Source organism: Cataglyphis hispanica, chromosome 7 (genome assembly GCF_021464435.1).
Source record: "Cataglyphis hispanica isolate Lineage 1 chromosome 7, ULB_Chis1_1.0, whole genome shotgun sequence".
NCBI lineage: Eukaryota > Metazoa > Arthropoda > Insecta > Hymenoptera > Formicidae > Cataglyphis > Cataglyphis hispanica.
The window spans coordinates 2,866,794-2,890,464 of NC_065960.1; the positions used below are offsets into that span (position 1 = coordinate 2,866,794).

The window sequence follows — 23,671 nt, forward strand, 5'->3', positions numbered from 1 at the left end:
CTTTTACACAGAATAAAATATAAATTGTTACACTCTATACATTTGTATTTAGATCCTTTCTTTTTATTTTGGATCATAATCGATTAGTATAATTCATTATATTACTCAATGGCCACTTTATCACAGTTACAATAAATATACATATGCACATTCATACATTAAGGTAATAATGAGTCTCATGAGAATTGGTGCTTCATGATATGCCAAAAATGATTTTACATACAACAGGAATATACATATTGTACTTCGCATCAGTTATGAATTGTTGCAAAGATGTTAATATTTGATGTAAATATTAATAAATAGATGAATTGTGCGATTGAACTGATATGAATGGCTGTATTCCGATCCTCTATTTTACATGAATGTATCAATATCGACGTATGTCTTAGCGCCATGATAGATTTTTTAGCCTTATTTTTCTCTAATTTGTTGAACTTAATTTCATTACATCCTTTGTATAGAGTATAATACATACACTGTGCAAAATACATTCAAAAAGTTACCTGACTTACAAATATCTTTAAGTTTTGCAGCAAAATAATCGAGATACATTCTTTAAAATTCCATGATCATACTGACTTCTGGCATCTAATCGTCGTTCATTCGATGTTGTGCCGAGAAAGCAGCCATAGATGATATACGAGATAAGAGAAGAGCACTAGGCCGACGAGAAGGCTATAGAGAGCGGAGACGAAGCAAAGGGCGATACTAAAACAATATACACATTATTACATATCAACCAACTCGGGTAGCATGAGGGAACAGTTGTGTGACAAGTTATCTGTCGAACTTTTATATATCAAAAAGCAAAAAAATAAGAGATATTACAATATTTATAATACTGATTCTTGCAGACTCGACAATTATTGTTATCTTATGATTATTAACTTTATAGAGCCTCTGTATCTTTCCAGCTTACTTCAGCAAACCCCTTGATATATCAGTGATTCTCAATTGTATTTCTTGCATTTGTGATATAAATGTTTGCTTCTAATTTTGTCATGGAATAATTTCAAGAGTTATGTTTAACATTTGTATATGTTTAAAATTATCAGTGTGTATTAAAATATGTAGCTAGTAAAGTAATACATACTCTAATTGATGATATACATCGCTGCAGTCATCTGGTAGAAGTATGGTTCCAATGAGTATAAATGGATGACAAACACTGGTCATAGTCAAATTGGAACCATAGATGAAAGCAATCGCAGAAAAGAATAAACAACCTAAGTACCATCTTAGATTATTGGAACCTATACAGCAATCCAACCTGAAAAATATAGGAAGTCAAGATAGTTCATATACAAAATTGTAAGAGACTAATTATATAATTCAAAATATTTAAAAAAGAGAGAAGATATATTATACCATTTACAATGATATTCCCTATTAAGTATACAGGTCTGGCACAAGCGGCAGTGATGGGCTTTGGGCGGCGCTCTTCTTCTGCATGTAGCACAGAGCTCACCGCTACCCTCACCCAGCTCCAGGCCCTGCATGGTGACAACGCCTTCCTGCGCCGCGTAATCCGCGTTCAGTTTGGCTCTGTAGCCGCACCATATGCCACCGACCACGCACACCATGAACAAGAGATTTTCCTCGGGCAGGATCTCCAGTAGCGGCACAACGCTCAGTTCGAACACCAGCATCAGCATCAACACGCTCGTGATCGTCCACATGAGGAAGAATTTGGTGCGTAGCAGGAACCTAAGGAAATTGTGATGTAGATAATAAACGAGGATCGGCGTCGCCAGGAAGACGACGATCGTGCAGAGGACGGCCTGAGCGGCGACCACCGCCAGGATCGGCACAACCAGTAACGGCAGCATCGCGTCCACGGAGATCTGTTTGGCACCCGCGCGCCAGCCGCACGGATTACGCAGCCTCTCCCAGACGGTCATACTTCGTCATCGACGGAACAGCTTTTTACACTGACATACGTACGCGAAAACCGGCAACCGGCCCTCGTCTTTGCGCACCGCGCCTCGACGTTTACGTTTTCCTACTCGACAGGGTCGACAACATGGAGCAACGATTGAAAAGATCGTGGAACAGTAACAGGTAATAGCATTATATTAATCGCTATACTCCGTTTACAAAAAAATATACTTATCTAAGACTTCTTGTACTTTCCTCAAAAAAATCAAGCGCAAAGCCAAGCGTAAAGTCTATAAAAATTCATGATTCCGATTTTAAAAAACGTCACACTAAAGGTGCATTCGAAAATCCTACCCATGGGATAAATTAGCTTTTAATTGACCAATCAGGACAAATAAATATTTGCTCCTTTCGACCTGATTGGTCAATTAATGTACTATTCCTATGGATAGGATTTCCGAACACACCCTAAGGTATGAAATGAAGTATTTTTGAATCTCGCGCAAGAACTCATAAGCGGGGAGCATACACTTTTGCATAAGCGCATAACCATAAACATAAAGAAATTGATTGGTCCACAAATATATGCATAAGGAAATGAACCAATCAATTTCCTTATGCTTATAATTATGCGCTTATGCAAAAGTGTATGCTCCCCGCTATAAGATCGGACGGTGGCGCTGTTTTTGGAGAAACGATGAAGTTGGTGTTCCGTGTGCTTGACAATTGTTGACAGTTGCGGTGGACCCAACCTGGCGCGAGTAATGTCGCATTAAACGAGGTACGTCGCATGATCGACGACTGACAGATCACTCGTCACTCCCGTAGAATTTCTCCCACCGTTCCGACAGTTATTACCCTGAAAATCATCGATCTCCGCCTTCATGAGAAGTCTGTTTCTTATTTAGTTGTACTGTTACACTTTCTGCACTTGAAGTGAAATATTCGCGGGAATAAGGAATAATAAACTGCAAAAAAATACAGAAAGAGAAAACGCAATGGAAAAAAATACTGAGGATTGAATTTCACACATAGGCTTCTGTTCTATAATTGTACTTCCTTATACTTATATATTTTTGTGCATGTTGAATGGGATATATACACACAAATATTCATGTTTTAGAAAACAGCAGGAATGAGAAACGAGATTACTGAACTAAACAGGTTATTTTTTGACCTCTTAATCTTGATTTCTTGATTTGTTTTTCATCATCTGTATGCAGCGGAAATCGCAAGGCAGAGGTATTCCAATTTTCTTAACATTTGTTGCATATATAATTTCTGTATGACAATTAATGTACGACAGTAGTACTTTGAAATTGTATAAACAATAAAGTCTAAGTAGAAAAAAATTTAATTTAAAGAAAGTGACTAAAAATATAAAAGATATGTTGATTTTAGCTTTTCGCACTTTCTTGTATTTTAAATGGAATTGATTGCATGTTTGAGCTTTACAATATAAAAGAATACAAAACAAAATGAAAAAAAATATGAGCAAACTTTGAAAATTAAGACCGAGAAATGAAGATTCGATCGACTTCGCGCGAATGAGAAACGGATGGCGGGAAGATGATGTAAGTTGAAAATACGCTTGACGCATGGAGAAGGCAAACACACCCCAAGAAAAAAATAATACGAATAATAAATGTGTCCTCTTAATTATCAACTTTGTGATGAGAGTAACGAAGGTCAGTCGTTATCATCGTCAACGATTCACTTGTTTATCAACGTCGCGCGCTCGATTACGAAAAAATTCGCGTGATAGTAATTATAGAATATAAGAAAAGTGAGGCTCGTCAACACGATTAAATTGTATTAGAATTAATATAATAACTTGTATGAGCTTATTTGAATTCGATGCGCGAATACGTGAAAATTTTGATTGGAATTTTTATGTTTATTCGTGACAATGGACGTATGACAATCGATACATAAGATTAATTTTTCTATATTGAAAGATAAATTCGATATATTCGAAAATCGAATGCACTAAAATTATCCCGTTTAATTAAACCAAACTACTATATGTTGATATATGTTTCTCACTATCTCCGGTTTCTCATAAATCATTGAGAGGCGACAATAATCTTCCTTCTTTCAGAGAAATATCTTATCTCACCGGCCTGTGATAATTTTATTTCAGTTAGATGGACATTGAAAAATTGCTTGCGTCTTTAATTATTATCGCATTGTCGATGGACGAGGGACTAATTAAAGCACGACTGAGTGTAGAATTCCATTAAGATAATCGGTCACCATAATAATCGAGCTGTGCGAGTTAAAGATTGATCGACGATCACGTCGCGCGGCTGTTGTCCACTGAACTGTATTCTCGATTGTTCGCACATACTGGCAATTATCGCATTGTTTGCCGCGCTTACGGGAATTGTTGCAAGAGGAAAGGGTTGCATCTTTGCCTGCGTGCATCGTGTCTTAAAGATGCTAATATTATCTATAGCTGTGAAAAAATATAATTCGCGATAATGAAGCCCCACAAGAACATATTCATAAATTTATTATATTCTAGATATTGTTATACATATTATATACTGGGAAAAAGAAAAACAGAGGGCGTTGAATTATATAATCTTAATTCAGTTATTGCTTCTATTTCGATGATACAATAAAATTAGGAAGAAATTTTTAATTTATAATGCTAATCACCATTGACGAAATTGAATCTGAATAATTGTGAAAAAAGAGATTAATGATTAATTATATTCAACTTTATCTATTATGTTCAGCAAATAATTGATATGATTAATGATAAAAGATAAATATCATATCTTTTTTTCCTATAATTCATTCTTCTATTAACATTTTGAATAACATTTTTGAATGTGACAATTGTTTAACAATTCGAAATGTATCGTCATTAGCGAGCGTTACATATATCGCAAATGATTAAGTATATTACTATTGTCTCCGAGATCAATTGCCTGTTATCGTCTGTATCATATATTTACCACATTTATGTAGCAATCTCATTATTTCTCGATAGATTGGAGTGGGATCATCACGCTATGCAGTTCACAACTTTTTCGTCATAGAGGAAAACCGATTGGAGACGCCGGAGGCTCGACTGTGGATTTCCCCTTCCTCGTTGTGGATAGTAATAGTTAGTGCGCGACACCACCCCAAGCTGAGGAGATTTGAGTCGGAGACACGGAGTTGAAGAAGCAGAAAGAGTGTGCATTTGTTCGTCGACACGCGGATTGATTGTATTAAAACTACACGCACTGACGAATAACTTAACACTGAATTTGATCAAGTAAATTTCACTATATTTGTAATATAACGATATAAAAGCTTCATATGGTGGTCCTGAATGAATGATTCAAATATATATAAAAATAGATTTTTTTGCAGCAATAGTTAAATATAGAGAGTTTTTTCGCAAACTAATTTAAAAAAAGTTAATAAATAACAAAATCATGAATAATAATCTCATTTGATTTTATTTTATTAAACAACAAATTGACTTTAACTTTTTTATCAAGGGATCATTAAGATTAGACTTGATTTTTTTATATACCCATTAATAGATAAAATTGTAAGCCAAGAAGAAACTACAAAACGTTTATCCAAACTTACTTTATCTTTTTTTTAGCACATTTTTATTTGTGTATTCTAAAATATTTTTTATAACCGTATCATTTGGCCAAAAAGATCGCATGTTTCTATTGTTGAACTATATTATGATTCCAAAATATACCGCAATAAGATTGCGATTATTATTCTTTAATATACCATAGATAGCAGTTGCATTTTTTTTACATATATGTATATCTAAAATGTTTAGGATTTATTTTTCAATTCCCACACTCGAACGAATAGTAATTGAAGAAAACTTTGTCATTGTTTTAAAACAATGCAAAGATGCTCAAATTATCTTTTCTGCAATTATCATTCATTTTCTATTTCGAAAAATATCAAAACAAGTTGAATCCTACCGATTGAAGAGACAACACATATGATGTTTCATCGAGCTGTTTAGCACGGATCTGAATCGAGAAAAAAAATTTCTCAAAAAGGAATAGTTTCGCCTTTTCAGATCATCGTTTGATCGAATTTACGAGCGGATTGTCACATGTTCCAACAAGCCATAACGACAACATCGTCGGCACGAAAGCAAATCGGCAGATAAGAATCCTCTGGTAGTGGTAGACCAGGTCGTGTCTGGATCGTGCTTGTAGTGATTTCTCATATGGCTCGTGTCGCTCGTGGAACGGGTGGTGGTAACGATGGTAGTGGCGAGTTTCTTGGCAGTGCTGGTAATAGTGACGACAGAGATGTTATTGAAGAATCTATGAAACCGAAGTTATTATTCTTTATTGCGTGAAGATTCGATGAAGTTTTCGAGTTTCCCGCGGAAAGCTGCAAATTAGTGATTATAATTGCGGGGAACACGTGGGAATGTTATGTAAGCCATAGTTGTTCGACAAACATGTTCGATATTCAGAATTAGAATTTGCAACGTGCTGTAATGTACGTCAAAGTCGATATATTCTCTATATATCAAAAAATAGATATAGTCAGATGGAATTGACTAAGATATCAATATTTTTTCTCTGATTGTGAGAATGTTGACACGGTCTTTCTCTCCTAGTTTCCATAAAATGTTCGATTGTTTCTTATTTGTATACCATGTATTTACTGATGGTGATGCTGATATATGTATTCGGTGCATCGAAAATTTACGATTTGTTAAAAGAAGAACTAATTTTCAGAGTCTGGACCCAGTTTTTAATTTTCAAATAACGTATGAGACAACATATCAGCAACCAAGCATATCAACACGTGTCGGCTTACTAAGCATGATCGGTTTACTAGGAAATCTTGATGTTTCAGATGATCAAATTACTTCGTCGAAGGATGTACTTCGAAAGCAATATGAAGATACCTTATGTGCGTGGTTGAGTTTTGATGAAGTTGCGATTTATGAAGAAGATGCGCAGTTGAAGACCGAGGATCTAGAAGAGGAGGACGAGAAGGAGCGTGACGAACGACGGGGTCCAGGGATGTCTACGGTGTCAATCAATAAATTGCAGATTTTATGGGATTACTTTATTCATGCTGAACCCCAGAGTTACGAGGTATAATTTTTGAAATTAATGCTTTTTCTAATGTTTTTCATTGTGATTTTTATTTCTTCCTCTCTCTATTTTTTTATAAAAAAATTTTATAAAATTTTCTTGTTATCACTTTAGTAAAACAAGATTTGACTGTTTATTTACAATAAATTTTTTCTGACGGGAATTTTCTTGTATGTGCATATCATTTTATGCGATATGATTATATGTAGCAGTAATAAATTGTTATTTAAATTTAACATTAACTGCAGTTTGAAGCCTATTACTTTCCATTATAATTGGATTGTTTCCATAAACCGCTGCATTATAGTTTACGGACGGAACGGATGCCTTACAAGTTATCTGCGCTTTGCCTGTCAATATTTCGTAGGGGGAAGTTGAGATAATATACATATGATAATATACATATACGCTTATTGTTGTCATTAAGAAATTGTTTCATGGCTTAAAATTAATTTTGTGAATTTTTCATGCTTTGTCTAATGGAATTAATTATAAATTTCTTAACTTTAATTTTTAATAATAAGCATGTATGTTTTATTGTAAGTTATTTTTACAATAAATCGGTGCTCAATTGCACGATTATATGCGATAGCAAACAGTTTATTTAGTTATCACATATTAAAGGAACTTTTAGATAATCATATTTTTGTTAATAAAAAATATTAAAAATTTATAGCTTTAGCTTTATATATCTAATGCTTCTTATTATAATAAATTGTATTATGTGCAAATATAAGCAGTAAATGCGCTACAAGTATATCATTTTGCAATACTTATTATAATCACAATATTTTTTATTTTATATCCACCAATATTGATTAGTGTATCGCATGCGAGCAAATTATCTTCAACTTTGGCAAGTGAAGAGCAAAAATATATCTGTTCCATTTTATCTCGAGCATGGTTGCGTATTCATCGGCTTCCTCTTTATGATATTTCAACGTAGCTTGTTTTTTCTTACAAGCGTTATCACAAACGTTAATGAATTCGTATTTATTGATTACGGTAATTAGCGAGAATATTATATTTTTGAATTTTACACACATAAGTGCTTCTACGAGTTATGTGCGCATGCTTTTTATTTGACGAATGATATCTGCTCGCTTCGGTACTAATCTTCGGAATATGTTGACATTGATTACGCTCATCGGCGATAATCTCAATATGTTGTTTCAGAAATCATCTTGGCTTGATATATTTCTGGCGGAATTTCTCGCGCAGATTAAGGAAGGCAAAGACGTAAAAGATGTTTTATCTTTCTGGTAAATATATCTTTCATATTATCGTATATTAATTTACTTATTATTTTATGTACAAATTATAAAATCTCGTAAAGATATTTCCGTCGATACATAGTATCGTCGATACTTTCCTGAAAGCATATCCGATTATATGCTTATTTTTATCGTCTTCATCTCAACCACAGTATGAATATTCGATTACATCTTTGCGGTTGAAATGAAATTTTTTTTTGTACAGCAGCTAGTTTCATTGACGTTTTATTTAATAGTTTATTCTATTCTGATCTCAAATTTAAAATTATTTGAATACTTTAAATATCTGATTAAATTGAATAACTGATTACAATGTATACACGTGTTTAACATAAAAGACACTATTACACGCGTGAATGGCAATACGAATAGCACGTGAGTTGCTAGAAATAATAGATACACGTGAGCCATAATCATTGTATCTCATTGATAATTCGTATCAGATAACTCGCATATCTTCACTGTTGACTAAGAATATAAAAAGATATATATATATATCAAATATTTATATCTTTGTACTAATTTTAGTTCGGCTGGTGGCGGCGGCGTATCGACTCTCGTGGCTTGCGAATTACTATCGGACGTGCATGACCTATGCGGGAAGAAGAACAATGGCAGTGAGTTGGTTAGTCTACGAAAGTATTTGGTCCAGGATCGTGGTTGGCGTTATCTGGCGGTGCTACATCTATTGGGTGTACGCGGTTTGTCTTGCGGTCGCGAATTGGTCACGTTGTTGGTCGCTCTCTATCCAGTTGCGTTCCAAGAGGGAGTTGCCGATTCGAAAGCTAACTTATCCACCATATCGCAGTCCGATGGCGAATCTATCGTTGTTGGATCATCAACACGCAATCAATACGTGAAGTTTCACTGTAACGACAATGTCGTCGATATGGTAGACATCGTTCTGCACGCGAAACGCAAGACCATTAAGGGCTTCTCTCACGAGAGCGATGCACCTTCGGGTGGGAAATCAGCTCGCAGACGATCCGTCACTAACGCTGCAAAATCCCGTAAATCCATTAATCACAACCAGATGAAATCGTTATCGATTTTAAAATCTCGACATAATATACCCGAGAACGCGACGAGCAGCGAGTCTGAGCTATTAACGGATGGCATCGATCCAGCGCGTTCCCTCACTCTGAAGATCCGTCTGAATCCGATGGATTTCGAATATTTCACGTCGGTCGTTAGAAGCGATGAAGAGCAGAAATGGCAGGCCGAGTTGTATGAGCTGCCACCTCGTCCTGTGAGAAAAACACCGCGTGATTATATCGACGAAAGAATCCAGGACGTATTGAATGCCGAGATCAGTAACTTTGAAATTAGTTTGCTCATCATACAGCTGCTACAGGGTTTGCGCGACTACGATACGCCCGCCGAGCAAACACCAGCAGTACAGGTTCTGAAATTTGCTCTAGACACGCTGTGGTCGCTACAATTTGGCATAGATGGTAACAATTTGAGTGGTATAGATTGCGTTACTCTAAAAGCGGCAGCCGCCAGATTGATGTTAACAGCTCTGGAACGCGCTTTGAGAGCCGATGAACCTACCACAGCGGTGATTCACAATGGCCTATTGCCAATGACTCTGAGATTGTTGGAAGATGCCTGCAGCAAACCGATAAACATATTGGAGCCGGAGGAAGGTTCATTATTGCAGGAATTCATTTTTGCCACCATCTACGGGATCGTTACTTTTCTTTATTGTCTATTACATCAACGCGGCGGCAACATCGACAAGCTATCAGATTTTCTTGAACTGTTTCGACTTTTTGTTGAGAGTCAAGATGGTAAGCTCGTCGAGAGAACAATATTCGCAATCGTCGATCTACCCAGCGTTGATGCGACGAAATCGATAGTACGCGCCAAGAAGATAATCGATATGATAGGCGCGCTGACCAGCGGATTGAAGCGTGTTCGCCGCGATCTCTCTCACGTCATGCAATGCCACAGGACTAAACATAGATCCTGCATCGACAACATTCAAAGTTATCATCATTCAGACGTACTCGGAGTACCGTACTCCCAATCGATTGTTGGTGTAGCTGATAAACAAATGTGCTGTATTTCCTCACTATTCGCGACGCTCATAAGTTTATTGAAAAAGTCTCATCTGTTTGCGAGCGAACTACAAGTGAGATTGATCAAGATCACTACCGCCGCGGGTACGTGTTGTTGTTTCCCGCCCAAGCTACTTATTTCGAGTGTTGTCGCCTTTCTCAAAAAACGCGATTTCTCGACTTACGCGCCAGCTGTAGCATTTCTCGAACGTATTTTGTTTAAAGAATTGGGCGCTTATCCAGTGACAGACGCGTGCAATACCTGTGTCAGGCCGGCGAATTATTCGTGGGATTTTCTGGAAATGTACGTCGATTTACTGTGTCCTAGCGATCCGAAACTTTGTTACGTCATCATGGCGCATCTGCTGCAAGTTACATCCGGTTCTCGATTTCACGTAAGGGAACAACTTCTGCTCAGAGTTTTCTATCCGGCTTTTTTGCGAGCTAAAGAATGTTACATAATCGATAACAGCGATGTAACGGCAAAGTTTCTCTTGCAGTCTTGTATGTCCGTTATGTCATGTTTAATCGTAAACGCGCACATGTGTGAGAGATTTATGGAGATAAACGGATTGCGTGAGATATTACCCTTGATGGCAAATGTGGCATTCACTAGAAGCGTTTATGGTCTTTTGGAAGTCACCGTAGCTATGGAGATTTGGAAGATGCGTGATGAGAAATTTGATAATTTAGAAAGCATCGAGATGCCGGTCGCGACTAGAGCTCTTTTTGAATCTCTTGATAGAGAGACGAACGAATTATTGAGTTGCTTACGATGTTTCGAGAAATTAAGGATAGAAGAAAAGGCGGATCAGCGAGATAAAAATAGAGATACATCCAACATGGGTTTTGACAATGAGAAAATTGATTTATCTCCTGCAAAAAATTTAAAAACTGATGAGGCAATTAAAAATCTTGATACAACAATTTTACCGCAACTGCCTGAAAGCGATACTCATTGCAAACAATTAGAGAACAAGACTGATACGATAGATACCGTAATAATCTCGAATTCGTTCAAAAAGTTTTATACTTTTATAGACCAAGTTATTGAAATGTGCGACGATACGGATATATCGTTTGAGAAATTTAGCTTATATCAAGCTAGCATAGCGTGGAGAGCTGCTGCGGGTGTAGCGTTGTGCAGTCCGAAATTTCGCACCGAATTGTCCGCGCATCCTGTATCTAGAAAATTGCTACATTTATTTAGGCTGTTAACTATAGGCCTCGCCACAGACAGTATTGAAGGTAGTTATACAATATGATTGTGGAACGATAATAATTATCTAAAAGAATTAATACATATTAAAAATATATCATGCTCTTTTAGATACTGGCAAATCGGCACATAAACTCTTCGAGGCCCTGATTACGTGTTGTATGATATCTCCGTTGTGTAAGTGTTTTGTTCATATTATGGATGTGATTAATAAGCATACATATATAATATACATGTCCATTGTGTACATGTATATATATATATATATATATATATATATATATATATATATGTGTGTGTGTGTGTGTGTGTGTGTGTGTGTATATATCGTCGCTGATGCAGCTGCGGGATTATAATCCAAAGATGTTTCGCGTGTTTGCTTGATAGAAAAACAGTTCAGAGAACGTAGACAGATAGTAAACGTCATTCCTAAAATCGCGGTTGTCTAATTATACATGTGAAATTATTTATTATTTGCTGAATAAGTTATTTTATTACTTTTATCGATTTTATATAACGAGAATGTTCTGCATTGCAGATGATTGTGACATAGTCATGGAATTAAGAAAAATATTGACGAGTACCGGGATAAAGCTCGGTCGTGGAATAGCTGTGATAGTGGATACGATATTAAAAGTTTCTATGTTGAAGCCAACACAGGAAAATAGCATACCTCAACAACCGCGTCCTAGGGTAAGTGTTATCAATTTTTTTAGTTGTGAAAAATTAATAAATTTTAAATATTTTTATATTGATGATATATGTGTTTTTATTACAGTTACTTTTTTTTATTACAGTTACCAACTTTGTCGTTAGAGAATCCACCGGAGTACAGCGCTGAAGATAGTAGCACATGTGAATACGTAACCGCTGATGATGGATATGAGGCGGATGTCGAAGTACCTGAAAAGAGTCCCAACAAGAGTATCTCTAAGAAGAGTAGTCCTCTTGGGCTTGTAGTAGAACCGAGAGGTCATGCTAATGCACATCCTGCTCTATGTTCCTTGGCGATAGATCTTTTAATTCACTTCAGCGAACAGTAAGATTCCCAGCTTTGATACATGTTATTATTATCAACGTATTATTATCACTTTATTTTATGAAACTTTTTTTTACAGAGGTTTAGATTTAGAAAGAGGCTCGATAATAATTGGTGGATTGCGAAGAATCGCTGGTACATGTCGAGAAAGTGCTTCAAGTTGCGCTGCTCTCGCAGCTTCAGGAACTATTATGAAGATATTGAATGGCTTTAAAAATGTATTCATTAATAATGATCCACGATATCGAGGTAGTTTTAGCACTCGTGTGGAAAGTATACTTATTTATATTTGATAAGTATTAGGATCCTATATGATGAATTTTTTTAGATTTGCAACACGCCGCGTTGGAAGTTTTTACATTGTTGACGACACAATCAATCTCATCGACCGAATTAGTCGAATATCTGTCTTTCTTCAAAGCGGAAAGACCGCCGTTGTTACCATTGCTGGAACCATTGTATCACTTAGTACTGGTGGCACGACCTCAACCTAATTTTATCTTGTCGTTTCCCGTGCATTCTGATATAAAAGCATCATCGAAGACGGAGCAACATAAAAATCTGGAGAAGGCTGAGAATCTCGTGAAAAATTTCAGAAATAAACATCTCGCGGCGGGAATTTGCAGTCCGTGGTCTGTACATGCGACGTGTCTACCCGTCGGTCCGGAACTTACCTGGCCAGTATGGTTGCACGGTTGCTCCGCTTCTATGTGGCTAAGGGTAGAAAGAGGAATGTCAATCAGTAGTCGTGCGACAGTTTATAACACTTCACCATTGCTCGACTCGGACAACGAGAGTCTATCCGATTGGGGACTTCTTTCTGACAATTGGAATCGGGAAGGTTAGTAGAAAACATTATTGAATGCGATTCGTTTAAAATTTCTCTAACAATATTCATAATTGTATGTACGTTGTCATTTACTTAATATTAATATGCGAAGAGAGATATTTTATTTTTATTAATAGCAATAAGTTTGTTATTTCTTATATGAATGCATGCACATTTCAAATTGTCATAGAAAAATTAGATTTGATATCTGATCTTTTCTCGGGATCATTAGTCGTAGCAGATTCTGTGTCGCCCCCCACACCAACATCAATAATACATTTGATGTCGATTGGTTTCGAATCGTTGGTTCTAGAATTGTGGCTTGATCTAAAATCAGGTAAAATATTTGCTTTTAAAATTCACAAAATATTAATCAATCAGAAATTAATACTGATTAATTTAATTTCATTAATTTAATTGTTTCTAGATAAATTAATTTTACGACTTACTCGTCCGGACGATAAGATGAATCGAACGATCTCTGAAACTTCAATAAATGATATGCTTCCTTCGGGACATTGGCATCACTTAACGTTAAACTTTAAAGATACTGTCTTGAATAAGCATAGTGCTGTAGTTGAAGTTACGCTCTGGGTAGACGGTTGGAAAGAGGTCAATGCTCATCTACCGTTTGACGGTTTATTGATGAGAAAACCGGGTACTACGTGCATTTTATTAGGTCAAATCGGGTCGAGCAGTATTGGCGCATGGTACTTCGGAAATTTAATGATTTTCAGGTACATTATTTTACATTAATAATTCAAGTATAACACAGAATTATACGTCTAATTTGATTGTCATTTATAGATGTCCAGTATTCACGAAAGAACGTGCGTTGTATCTAACAGGTCTTGGACCAAATTACACCAACTTGGCGGATTGTATTTTAAACACTGTGAAACCTGATTTTGCGCCTCTTATTGCATCTGGCGCACTGAATGGTGTTTGCGAAGTGAAATATGGTTAATACAAAATACATAATATTATTATACCAAATATAAATTTATATTTCTATGAAAAATTTAATACTTTATTTTTATGCATTGTAGAAGGAGGAAACTTCGATTCAAGCCGACGAAAATCTTACGGTGGTACTTATTTGAGACATGCTGTTGAGAAAGTGATGTCAGAATCGAAAATTGACTGGGACGCTGTTATGGATGCAACAAATTCGCATCTTGGCGAGTTGCAAGATAATTTGCTTCTCAGTTACGAGGCTCAAAATCCTTACATCGTACATCTGTATCCTCAAGCTATCACTAATCCTGCTGGTAAATGACACGTCACACAATATGTTATTAATCTTATCATATTGATCAATTATACATTTAGTAATATATTTTTAGTTATTGTGAAAAATATCTTTCCGGGCCAACCAAGTTTTAGAATCATCTCAGCCCCAGAACATAGAGTATCACAGCAACCGCCTTTATCGATACCTCCGATTATATCTACTCGTTTAGAAAACCAACAATATCGAGGGCTTATACCTGCAGCGATTTTAGTAGGTGGTGTACCAGTATTTTTATATCTTTTTGCGAGGGTAAGTATCTCTTTTTAAGAATTTCTATTTTTTACATAAAAATCGAAAAAAAGAAGGTAAATGAAATGCATATTATATTTTCACACATCTAAAGATTTATGACTGCTTATAGGTGGTTGAATTAAACTCTACTGAAGAGGAACAAGCTCTAGCTCTCTCCATAGTCCTGCATCTTGTTCGTAGTGATTCAGAACTCTTAAACCAATACCGATCGAATGGCGGGACATTACTGGTTCTTCGCGTTCTAGAGTCATCTCGGTGCCACACAGGTAGACACATTCTGAAGGCGATGCTGGATGCGGCGTGTGACAGCTCGATCATCATCAGAGACGTTGACAGTGCTAATCATCCAATTTCTCAAAATTGCGAGGCTGTTATCACGGATCCAGAATTGATCAAGGCCGCGCTTACTGCATGGAGAGCATGGGCGAAATATGATACTTTAAATTTACTGCTGCAAACGCTGTTACTTTTACTCCGAGATCAACATTCGCAGCGTGAATTTAATGCATCTCAATTAAACAGAGTTGGAATTGTGGATACAATCCTTACCTTGTGTAAGGTATTGTATAAAATATTCTGTTTAATGTAACGCTATGTGATATATATATTTTATAGTGATATCTTGTTTTTCTAGGAGCATTTTATGTACGAAATAAATGAAGAGGTAAATACCGCATTGGATTCGAATGCTGGAATCGCTATTGTGGAACTGATACGCGCCTTGATGGGCGCACCGCCGGAGTTTGCTCATTTGGTCGCCATCACTGATTATTTAGTTCTTGTTCATCAAGCTTCGGAGACTTATGTTACTCACTCGCGTCAAAATATCTATTTTATGTTGCCGCAACTCAGGGAGACGAAAACAAATCTGAAAAGAAGTGACAACGTTTCTATTTCTTCCAATGATTCGATAAACTTGATGGAAAATAGTAAATTGGACAAGGCATTAAGAAATGAACAGGTGTGAGCTTTTGATCAGATGTATGTGAAATTTCCTTGATTGCAAAAATTACACAAATATTATATTTGATTGTTCACTCTTTTGTAGATTCAAAATATTCGAAGTCCCAAAAAGAAAGATCGTAAAAGTGCATTATTGACGGATAATATTAGCGGTGGAGAAGACTCTGGAATTGCCGCTAGCGATGGATCTATTCCACAGAGCAATGTAAGTAGCAAAAAAAATAAAAAAATAAAAAGTCTATATAATATAATCTTTATAATATTTTACTCATTTGAACGTGTGTACGTTATCATTTAGGAAAGACCATCAACATATGCAGACGAGAAAAGAGCTTGTCAAGGCTTAGTCTGCGAAGGGTTGTTGTTACTGTTAAGAGATGCTGTAAGAGTATTACCAGACTGCCAAGTTGGATCAGTGCTAAAGCATGTTTTAAGAGCTGAACTGTTATTAGTTTTAGCCAATGATCCTGATAACCGTGTACGTACAGCATTGATCAAGGTAAATAATTTCTTTACGCAGTATATTGTATAATTTCCATATTGAGACCAAGAGAAAATAAATATATTATTAATAAATATATATTTTATATTTTGAATGGCATCTTTTAGGTGATACAAACCTATCTACAACGTGCTAGCGATGAGGAAGTTAATAAGTTTATAAAGCAAAAATATTTCATGCATCTAGCAAATCAGATAGCTTTATATCCCGCAAGTGATTCGTTGGTCATCGCTTTAGAGAACTTAGCTGTACGAAGTCCGACTTTAGCAGCAATGCCAATGTTAATGGCTATAATTGCAAAGACTTCAAACTCTGATTCAAGTATAATCAGACCATTAATATTGTTTATAACTGATGTAATAGCAAAGGTACATGAATAAAATACATTTTTTTAATTTAATTTAATTTAATAGATTTGATAAACACAAACAAATTAATTTTTGCCATTTTTCAGAATACGAATGCACTGAAAATACTTTTAGAGCAAGGCTTAATTGAATCATTGGTACAAGGTTTAGTCGGGGCTACGCAAAAAAAAAATAACTCGATGTCCCTTCATCGAGACATTCATGTGCTGTTTGTGACAATTGCGACTAAACTTCTAGAATTACCTGGTAGTCATCAGATACAAGCGGTATTAGATCTACATGTAATACTTGATTATATGGAAATATCGGAAAAGTTACGACGCTGCACGAGTTCGATTCGCACGATCGTGAGAGATGCCCAAGTCGCGTTGTTTGATGGAGAATTGGACGCGCTCGTGACAAAATTATCGAATCCCTCAGGATTCCGTCTACGTAGCACGGCTTCTTACTTGGCTTCGGCATCTTACTTCACTTCAGGTAATTATGGCGTGTGTAAAAGTTTTAAACACTCATTCGATATTCACATTTGAAAAATATTTCTCTAGTTCTTACGACGTCTAGCGAGCAAAGTGATCATGGATCCCATTCCTCTAGCTATAGTAGCTTCCATGCGAGCTCGCCCCCGGTGCTGCGTGAACCCGGTAAAGGAGAATTGAACGATCGTTTTCGTATCATCGTAACACGCGCGGTTGAATTTATAACGGCGATCGATATGTCACCGTCCGTCAACGAATTGCAGCTAACGAAGAGATTATTTTCCGTCCTTTTGCACGGTTTGTGCAATCCACTGGAGAAAAAAAATCATTGGAGCAGTACGTGGTCCATTAAACCAGCGTTGAGAAAATATACGGCTAGAATTATGATATGGCTGTTGGAGCCACATCAAAGTATCAATACGAGAATGTACGCCATTAGGTCTTTAATGGAAGAACCAAGAGCTCGCGAAATCCTATCATGCATTTTGGAGGTTCATCCACAGGTATTTGCACTATTTTTAGTTTGAGCAACTAATATTTATACTTTACGCATTAGCACACGAAATCCGATATTATGTAGAATATTATGTCTAGATAGAACAAAAGTTTACCGTGTTTTTTTGGGATTTATTGCAAAAACGGGACGAAATACCCAGTGCCGATGCTAGAGTATGCGCCGAACTGAGAGAAGCTCTACGTGTGTGGAATCTCGCGAAAGGGATAGAGCAAGCCAATCCAGAAGTGTGGAACGACGAATTAGCTCTGTTACGTCGAGATTTGCTTCTAGATCGAGATATTTGTATTGATAATTACCCTGCAGTTTTAAGGTAGATGCGTATATATCATATAAAATTAATGTATGTTTCGTAAAGAATTTAATGTGGAATGATATATAATTTTATGTTAGAATTGGCAAAAGATTCGATGCATTGGCGAAGCAATTAATCGAAAGTGCCATGAATATAACGCGTTTGGTTGTGGAAGAACAAAACCGTGAGCGTAAGGTGTTAATGGAACAGTTGAAACACATGCGAGCATTAGAGGCTCAGGCAGTGGCCAGGTGGAGAGATATAGCCAAGCGATTAACACATGAATGGGCGCCATGGCATTTTTCCGACAGCTATCCGAAAAGTTGGGAATTGGATCCGACTGAAGGCCCCGCGAGAGTTAGAATTAGGCTTCAGAGATGTCATTTGAATATTGATAAAAAATTCTTCTTACCTGAACATCAAGACAATTTAAGTATGTAAGGATAAATATCATAAAACGAATAGTTTATCTTAACAGATGCATTTTATGTTTTAATCTTAAATTTTATTTCATAGAATCTTCCAATATCGAAATGCCGTTGTCGTATTTATTTACGAGTACTCGTGAAGATGCCAACACTGCAGCTTTAATCGAACGATTACACGACTGAGAAAATACGTAAGATGTCTCAAGCGAAAGTTGTAACACCTAGGGCCGAATTAGCGGGAGAAGTTCTCATTGGTGAGACATGCGTGTATTTCGTTCCGGACAATCCCGATATGCCGTTACATACGGACGTAAGCAATTTCTCTCTGTGTCTCTTGCAATTATAATTCACTGACATCAATTAACCATTCTTAATTGTAGATAGCATTGGGCGGTTTCGATTTGGCTGTAACCGGTGGTACTGCTTGGCGTCTCGAAGATATTCGCGAATTGCATAGAAGAAGATATCAATTACAAGAGAGAGCTATCGAGATCTTTCTCATTACTGGCAGAACGTATTTATTAGCGTTCAATTCATCCAAGGAAAGGGACGAATTTACGACCGAGTTATCAGCTTGCAATTTACCCAGGCGAATCCCTGGTGATGATTTGGGAGAGGCTCTGACCTTATGGAAAAATGGCGCGCTCACTAATTGGGAATATATCATTTGCTTGAACAAACTGGCGGGTCGTTCGTATAACGACTTGATGCAATATCCCGTATTCCCTTTTGTTTTGGCGGATTACATCAGCGACAAGATCGACTTGAACAATCCGAAAATTTATCGGTAAATAATATGGAAAATATATGGGGCATAAATATATAAATAGATTTTTTAAATACATTTATGTATCTTACAGAAATTTTAAACGACCGATGGCTGTGCAAGATAAAAAGAATGAACAACATTACATAAATAATTATAATGTAAGTAACTTTAAATTATAATATAACTTTTAAATAATTACACATTCATCACTATTATTTGATATTTCTCTTGTAGAATAATTAATAACTATATTTTGATACAGTACTTGAAGCAAACTTTAACAGAAGGATTAAATCTGATTGCCTTAAATCAAGGACCATTCCATTATGGATCTCATTATAGTAATTCTGGAACAGTGTTACACTTTTTGGTGCGGCTTCCACCGTTCACTAGCATGTTCCTATGTTATCAAGGTAATTATGAAATTATTTTTTCTTTACAATAATATTAATAAAAAAATTAATTTCTATTAAAATTATATGTCTATTTGCAGATAATAATTTTGATATTCCTGATCGAACATTCCATGCCTTAGCTACCACATGGAGATTAACTAGTTGCGATTCCACAACGGATGTGAAGGAACTGATACCAGAATTTTTCTATTTACCTGAATTTTTATTAAATTTTGAAGGTAAATTAACATCACAATTATTTTTGAAAAAAATAACGAATGTAAAAAACAGCGTACATTTACAAATACATTCATATTGCAGGATTCAATTTTGGCGTGCGACAAAATGGTAACAAAGTTGGAGACGTTGAATTGCCAAAATGGTGTGGCGATGACGCACGTCTATTCATATTGGCGCATAGAGCCGCGTTGGAATCAGACATCGTGAGAGAAGTATTACCATATTGGATCGATCTCGTTTTTGGATTCAGACAGACGGGAAAACCGGCGATAGAAGCTATAAATGTCTTTCATCCTGCTGTACGTTGATTCTATATTACAGATTGTAATTTACGTAATTTATTTACAAATATATTAATAAGCGAGAATGAATATTTATTAATAATTCACTTCTTGTATTTAGACTTATTACGGATTCGATGTAGAACAAATAGCCGATCCCTTAGAACGTCAAGCTTGGGAAACGATGGTACGAACTTATGGTCAAACGCCTGCACAATTATTTAGAGCTCCTCATCCATTGATTCAGAATCTTAGCAATGTAACGCTCTCTAATCAAACATTGCAAGTTATTGAAGGAGTCAGCGGTAATTTTTCTTTTGTTGATTTAAACTATTCACTGATACCATGAATATCGATAGCACAAAATTAAACGATGCAATGTTGATACAATTGCAGGTATAAAATGGGGAAATTATGTAGGTGCGCCTGGCAATAAGCCTGTATTATGTTGGAACTTGAAACACAAAACTCCATTAGCTTCTCTAATTCCTCTGGCAACCGGTGATGTTTTCGGTTTACCTAATTACACGACGCTTCTTCTGGCTTATACTAAAGAGAAAGGTTATTGATTTAAATTGTAATTTTTGCATACTATTGTACTCTTTTCACAATTCGCGAAATTTTATATACAAGTATGATATTTTAGAAATCACTTGTTTGTTGCAGGTGGTAGTATGGTAAGTGGTATGTCTGTCTTAGGTGCTGCGTTAGCATCATGGAGTGGAACAGATGGAATTGCTAGATTAAAATGTAAAAAGGAACAACCACCAAGGCCTTTAATTAAATCTTCAGGCCTCGATCCTGTAAGTATCTTGTAATACACATCTCTCATGATAAACATAAGACACACTATTAAGAGTTCAATAATAAAACAAAGAGAAACACTCAACTAACTTTATATAAAGATTATTAAAGTTATTGCATCTAAAATGGAATGTTGAATGTAAATCACCTAATTACTATTTAGATCATGACATTGGGATCTACTCCAGATTGTGGACAACTCTGGATCGGACATTTATCAGGCAGAATTATAGTGCATACGTACACTATTGGGGCTACAGGCAAAATCGAATTCAGTTTAGCACCTGCAACAATACTTTTAGCTCATAGAAGTCGGGTGACAACAATATCTTTGTCACGTGCGTTTAGCATTGCTTGCTCCGGCGATGCTAATGGGGTCATTGCTATTTGGGATTTAAACAGGTACATGATACAAAAATAAATATTTTTATGTTTAGTTATCCGTTATATTATATATATATATATTCTTTATTTTGAAACAGTTTAACATATGTGAGGTCAATAGTCTGCGATCAAGGTTATACTATACATCTTCTATGTATCAGTGAAACACTTGGTGATGTAGCAGTTACTTTCGAGATTCCTAGATCAGAAGTCAACGTGACCGCCGATCGATCCGAGTTGAGTGTTTATACTATAAATGCAAGAGCTGTCGGCTCCATTTCATCCAAACGACGTGTAACAGCGCTTTGTTACAGCAGCGCACCAGAAGGAGTTTCTGTAAATGTTATTGCAACTGGTTTAGACAATGGAATAATAAGGTATGCTTATATTGTATTTTGTTAAATCTATGAGAACAAGTATTAAACGAAAGTATTTTTGAATACAGATTATGGAGCAGTTGGGATCTGCAGTTAGTTAGAGAAATTTCGACTAATGTGAAAAATTGTTGTGCAATAGTTGCTGTAGTATGGTCCCTGGATCAACACCATTTATACGCGGTCACGGAAGACTCTACTGTATTAATTTGGGAGGGATCCAAGCGTCTCAGTAACGGTACTCCAAAATTCGTCAACTTAACATCATTCTAATCTGTACAATCGTAATTTGAACAATTAAAAACTGTTGCAAGGACAAATGTATGAACTAAGAACAAAGCTTATATATAGAGAAAGAGAATTAGATTGGGAACATAAAAGTGATGTTATTTTCTATATTACGTTTATCATATTTTTATTATCTTTTTTGTTTTGTTTATTATTTTTAACATTATTTAATATGTGATTATTTCTGCATTATTATTTAAGAATTAATGTTCAAATAATTAATTACACTCGATCTTTTTTTATTTTGAGTCACGATCATGACATTGATGACAAAATGAATAATGTATCAAATTATCTTAGTGATTCTGATACAATGATTATCCCTAGTTATATATATATATATTCATTCATTATGTCTCTTTTTTTGTTTTTAATAATATAATTTATATATATATATATATATATATATACACATATATACATATATAAATTTTTATAAAATATTGCAATAACAAAGACATATTAATGGAAACTATTCATTTTTTCAATAATGTTTGCTCATATTTTTGACATATGTATATAAAGTAAATATTTTTACTGCATTAAACACTCGCTTTATTTATTTAATATATATGCCTACTATATGCTTACCTCAAATTTCATTCAAGCAAGGTTCAATTATTTCAAACATAGGATAGTATTTTGTTGTCCTTCTTGCAATCTGGTCTGCTGTATCTCCACTTGAGTTTACTATGTAAGGATTTGTATCCATGTGTAACAAAAGAAGCTGAAGAGCAGGGGAATTGTGAGAAGTAGCGGAAACCAGATGTAAAGGTGTTTGATCTCCTTTACTTTTAGCATTTATTTCTGCTCCATATCCGATCAATGCTTCAGCGCACTCCACATTGTTCCAACAGCATGCAGAATGCAAAGGCTGCCATTCATCCTGAGTTTTAGCATCTATTTTTGCTCCTGCTTCTAGTAGATACTGTTGAAAAGTAATAAGATCATAACGTGTTTAAAACTTTTAGAAGATTTTTATAAACATTAAAGAAAAGACTTTTTTTAAGTCACCTCTACTACTTCTATATTATTGCCATAACATGCTCTATGAAGTGGAGTATAGCCATCCTTATCAGTACATTCCAGCAAGAGGCGATTCTTGCTTACTAGTTTCTTAATTTTTTCTAGATTTCCCTCTTCAGCAGCAGTCAACATAGCTTTCGCATCACCTTTAAAAAAAAAACATGATTATAAATCCGATATAAAAACAGACAATTTCAATAAAAAATTATTCGGAGAGATCATACAAACACATTTTTATTCTTTCCGATATTTTATTCTTTATAAATGAGATTGATCTTTTGATTCGATATGAAATTACTCAGAATTCTAACCTCTTGCATTACGCTCTGGTTCCACACCATCATCGTCGTCTTCCCAAGCGCTTACTTGCATACGTTCACTACGTGGTGTACTAAGTATTTTATCTCGTATTGCCTCTAAATCTTGTAATTCATCATCTTCCTCTTCTGATGACATGTTTCGTCGTAATATTTGGCAATCAACACTGGCTAGCTACTCCTCGATATGTGAAAGCGCATACAATTTATATGTAATAATGTATACGTACAATCAAAACATTTGACACATTTCAAAACGTGACATTTGAGAAAAGCAAATTCGAGCTTCTCTGCTTCTCA

At 35.7% G+C, this 23,671-nt stretch overlaps 3 protein-coding genes across 3 annotated transcripts; 1 reads left to right on the top strand and 2 right to left on the bottom strand.

Moving 5' to 3' along the window:
• Positions 1-41: 41 nt before the first annotated feature.
• Positions 42-2,147, bottom strand: LOC126850744 (palmitoyltransferase ZDHHC23-B). Its single transcript, XM_050594034.1, has 3 exons — positions 1,372-2,147; positions 1,097-1,273; positions 42-711 (listed from the first exon to the last, which is right to left on the bottom strand). The coding sequence occupies exons 1-3, from the start codon at positions 1,902-1,904 to the stop codon at positions 603-605; spliced, it is 819 nt and encodes a 272-aa protein (XP_050449991.1). The 5' UTR covers positions 1,905-2,147; the 3' UTR covers positions 42-602.
• Positions 2,148-5,941: 3,794 nt separating this feature from the next.
• Positions 5,942-22,575, top strand: LOC126850730 (lysosomal-trafficking regulator). Its single transcript, XM_050593980.1, is given in 37 exon segments — positions 5,942-6,304; positions 6,733-6,977; positions 8,154-8,239; positions 8,780-10,419; positions 10,540-11,562; positions 11,645-11,710; positions 12,072-12,226; positions 12,331-12,572; positions 12,652-12,821; positions 12,901-13,413; positions 13,634-13,738; positions 13,829-14,138; positions 14,209-14,363; positions 14,451-14,672; positions 14,748-14,944; positions 15,057-15,506; positions 15,582-15,908; positions 15,996-16,115; positions 16,209-16,409; positions 16,520-16,780; positions 16,867-17,257; positions 17,326-17,759; positions 17,851-18,083; positions 18,164-18,498; positions 18,582-18,669; positions 18,671-18,803; positions 18,874-19,280; positions 19,354-19,420; positions 19,525-19,675; positions 19,756-19,896; positions 19,979-20,196; positions 20,300-20,483; positions 20,575-20,739; positions 20,845-20,981; positions 21,146-21,384; positions 21,465-21,743; positions 21,812-22,575. Coding segments are annotated over 37 exon segments (10,299 nt in total). The 5' UTR covers positions 5,942-6,297; the 3' UTR covers positions 22,014-22,575.
• LOC126850748 (ankyrin repeat domain-containing protein 49-like) lies at positions 21,554-23,666 on the bottom strand. Its single transcript, XM_050594037.1, has 4 exons — positions 23,366-23,666; positions 23,043-23,200; positions 22,620-22,956; positions 21,554-21,700 (listed from the first exon to the last, which is right to left on the bottom strand). Exons 1-3 carry the CDS (start codon positions 23,508-23,510, stop codon positions 22,621-22,623), a joined length of 639 nt encoding a protein of 212 aa, XP_050449994.1. The 5' UTR covers positions 23,511-23,666; the 3' UTR covers positions 21,554-21,700; position 22,620.
• Between the last annotated feature and the right edge of the window lie 5 nt (positions 23,667-23,671).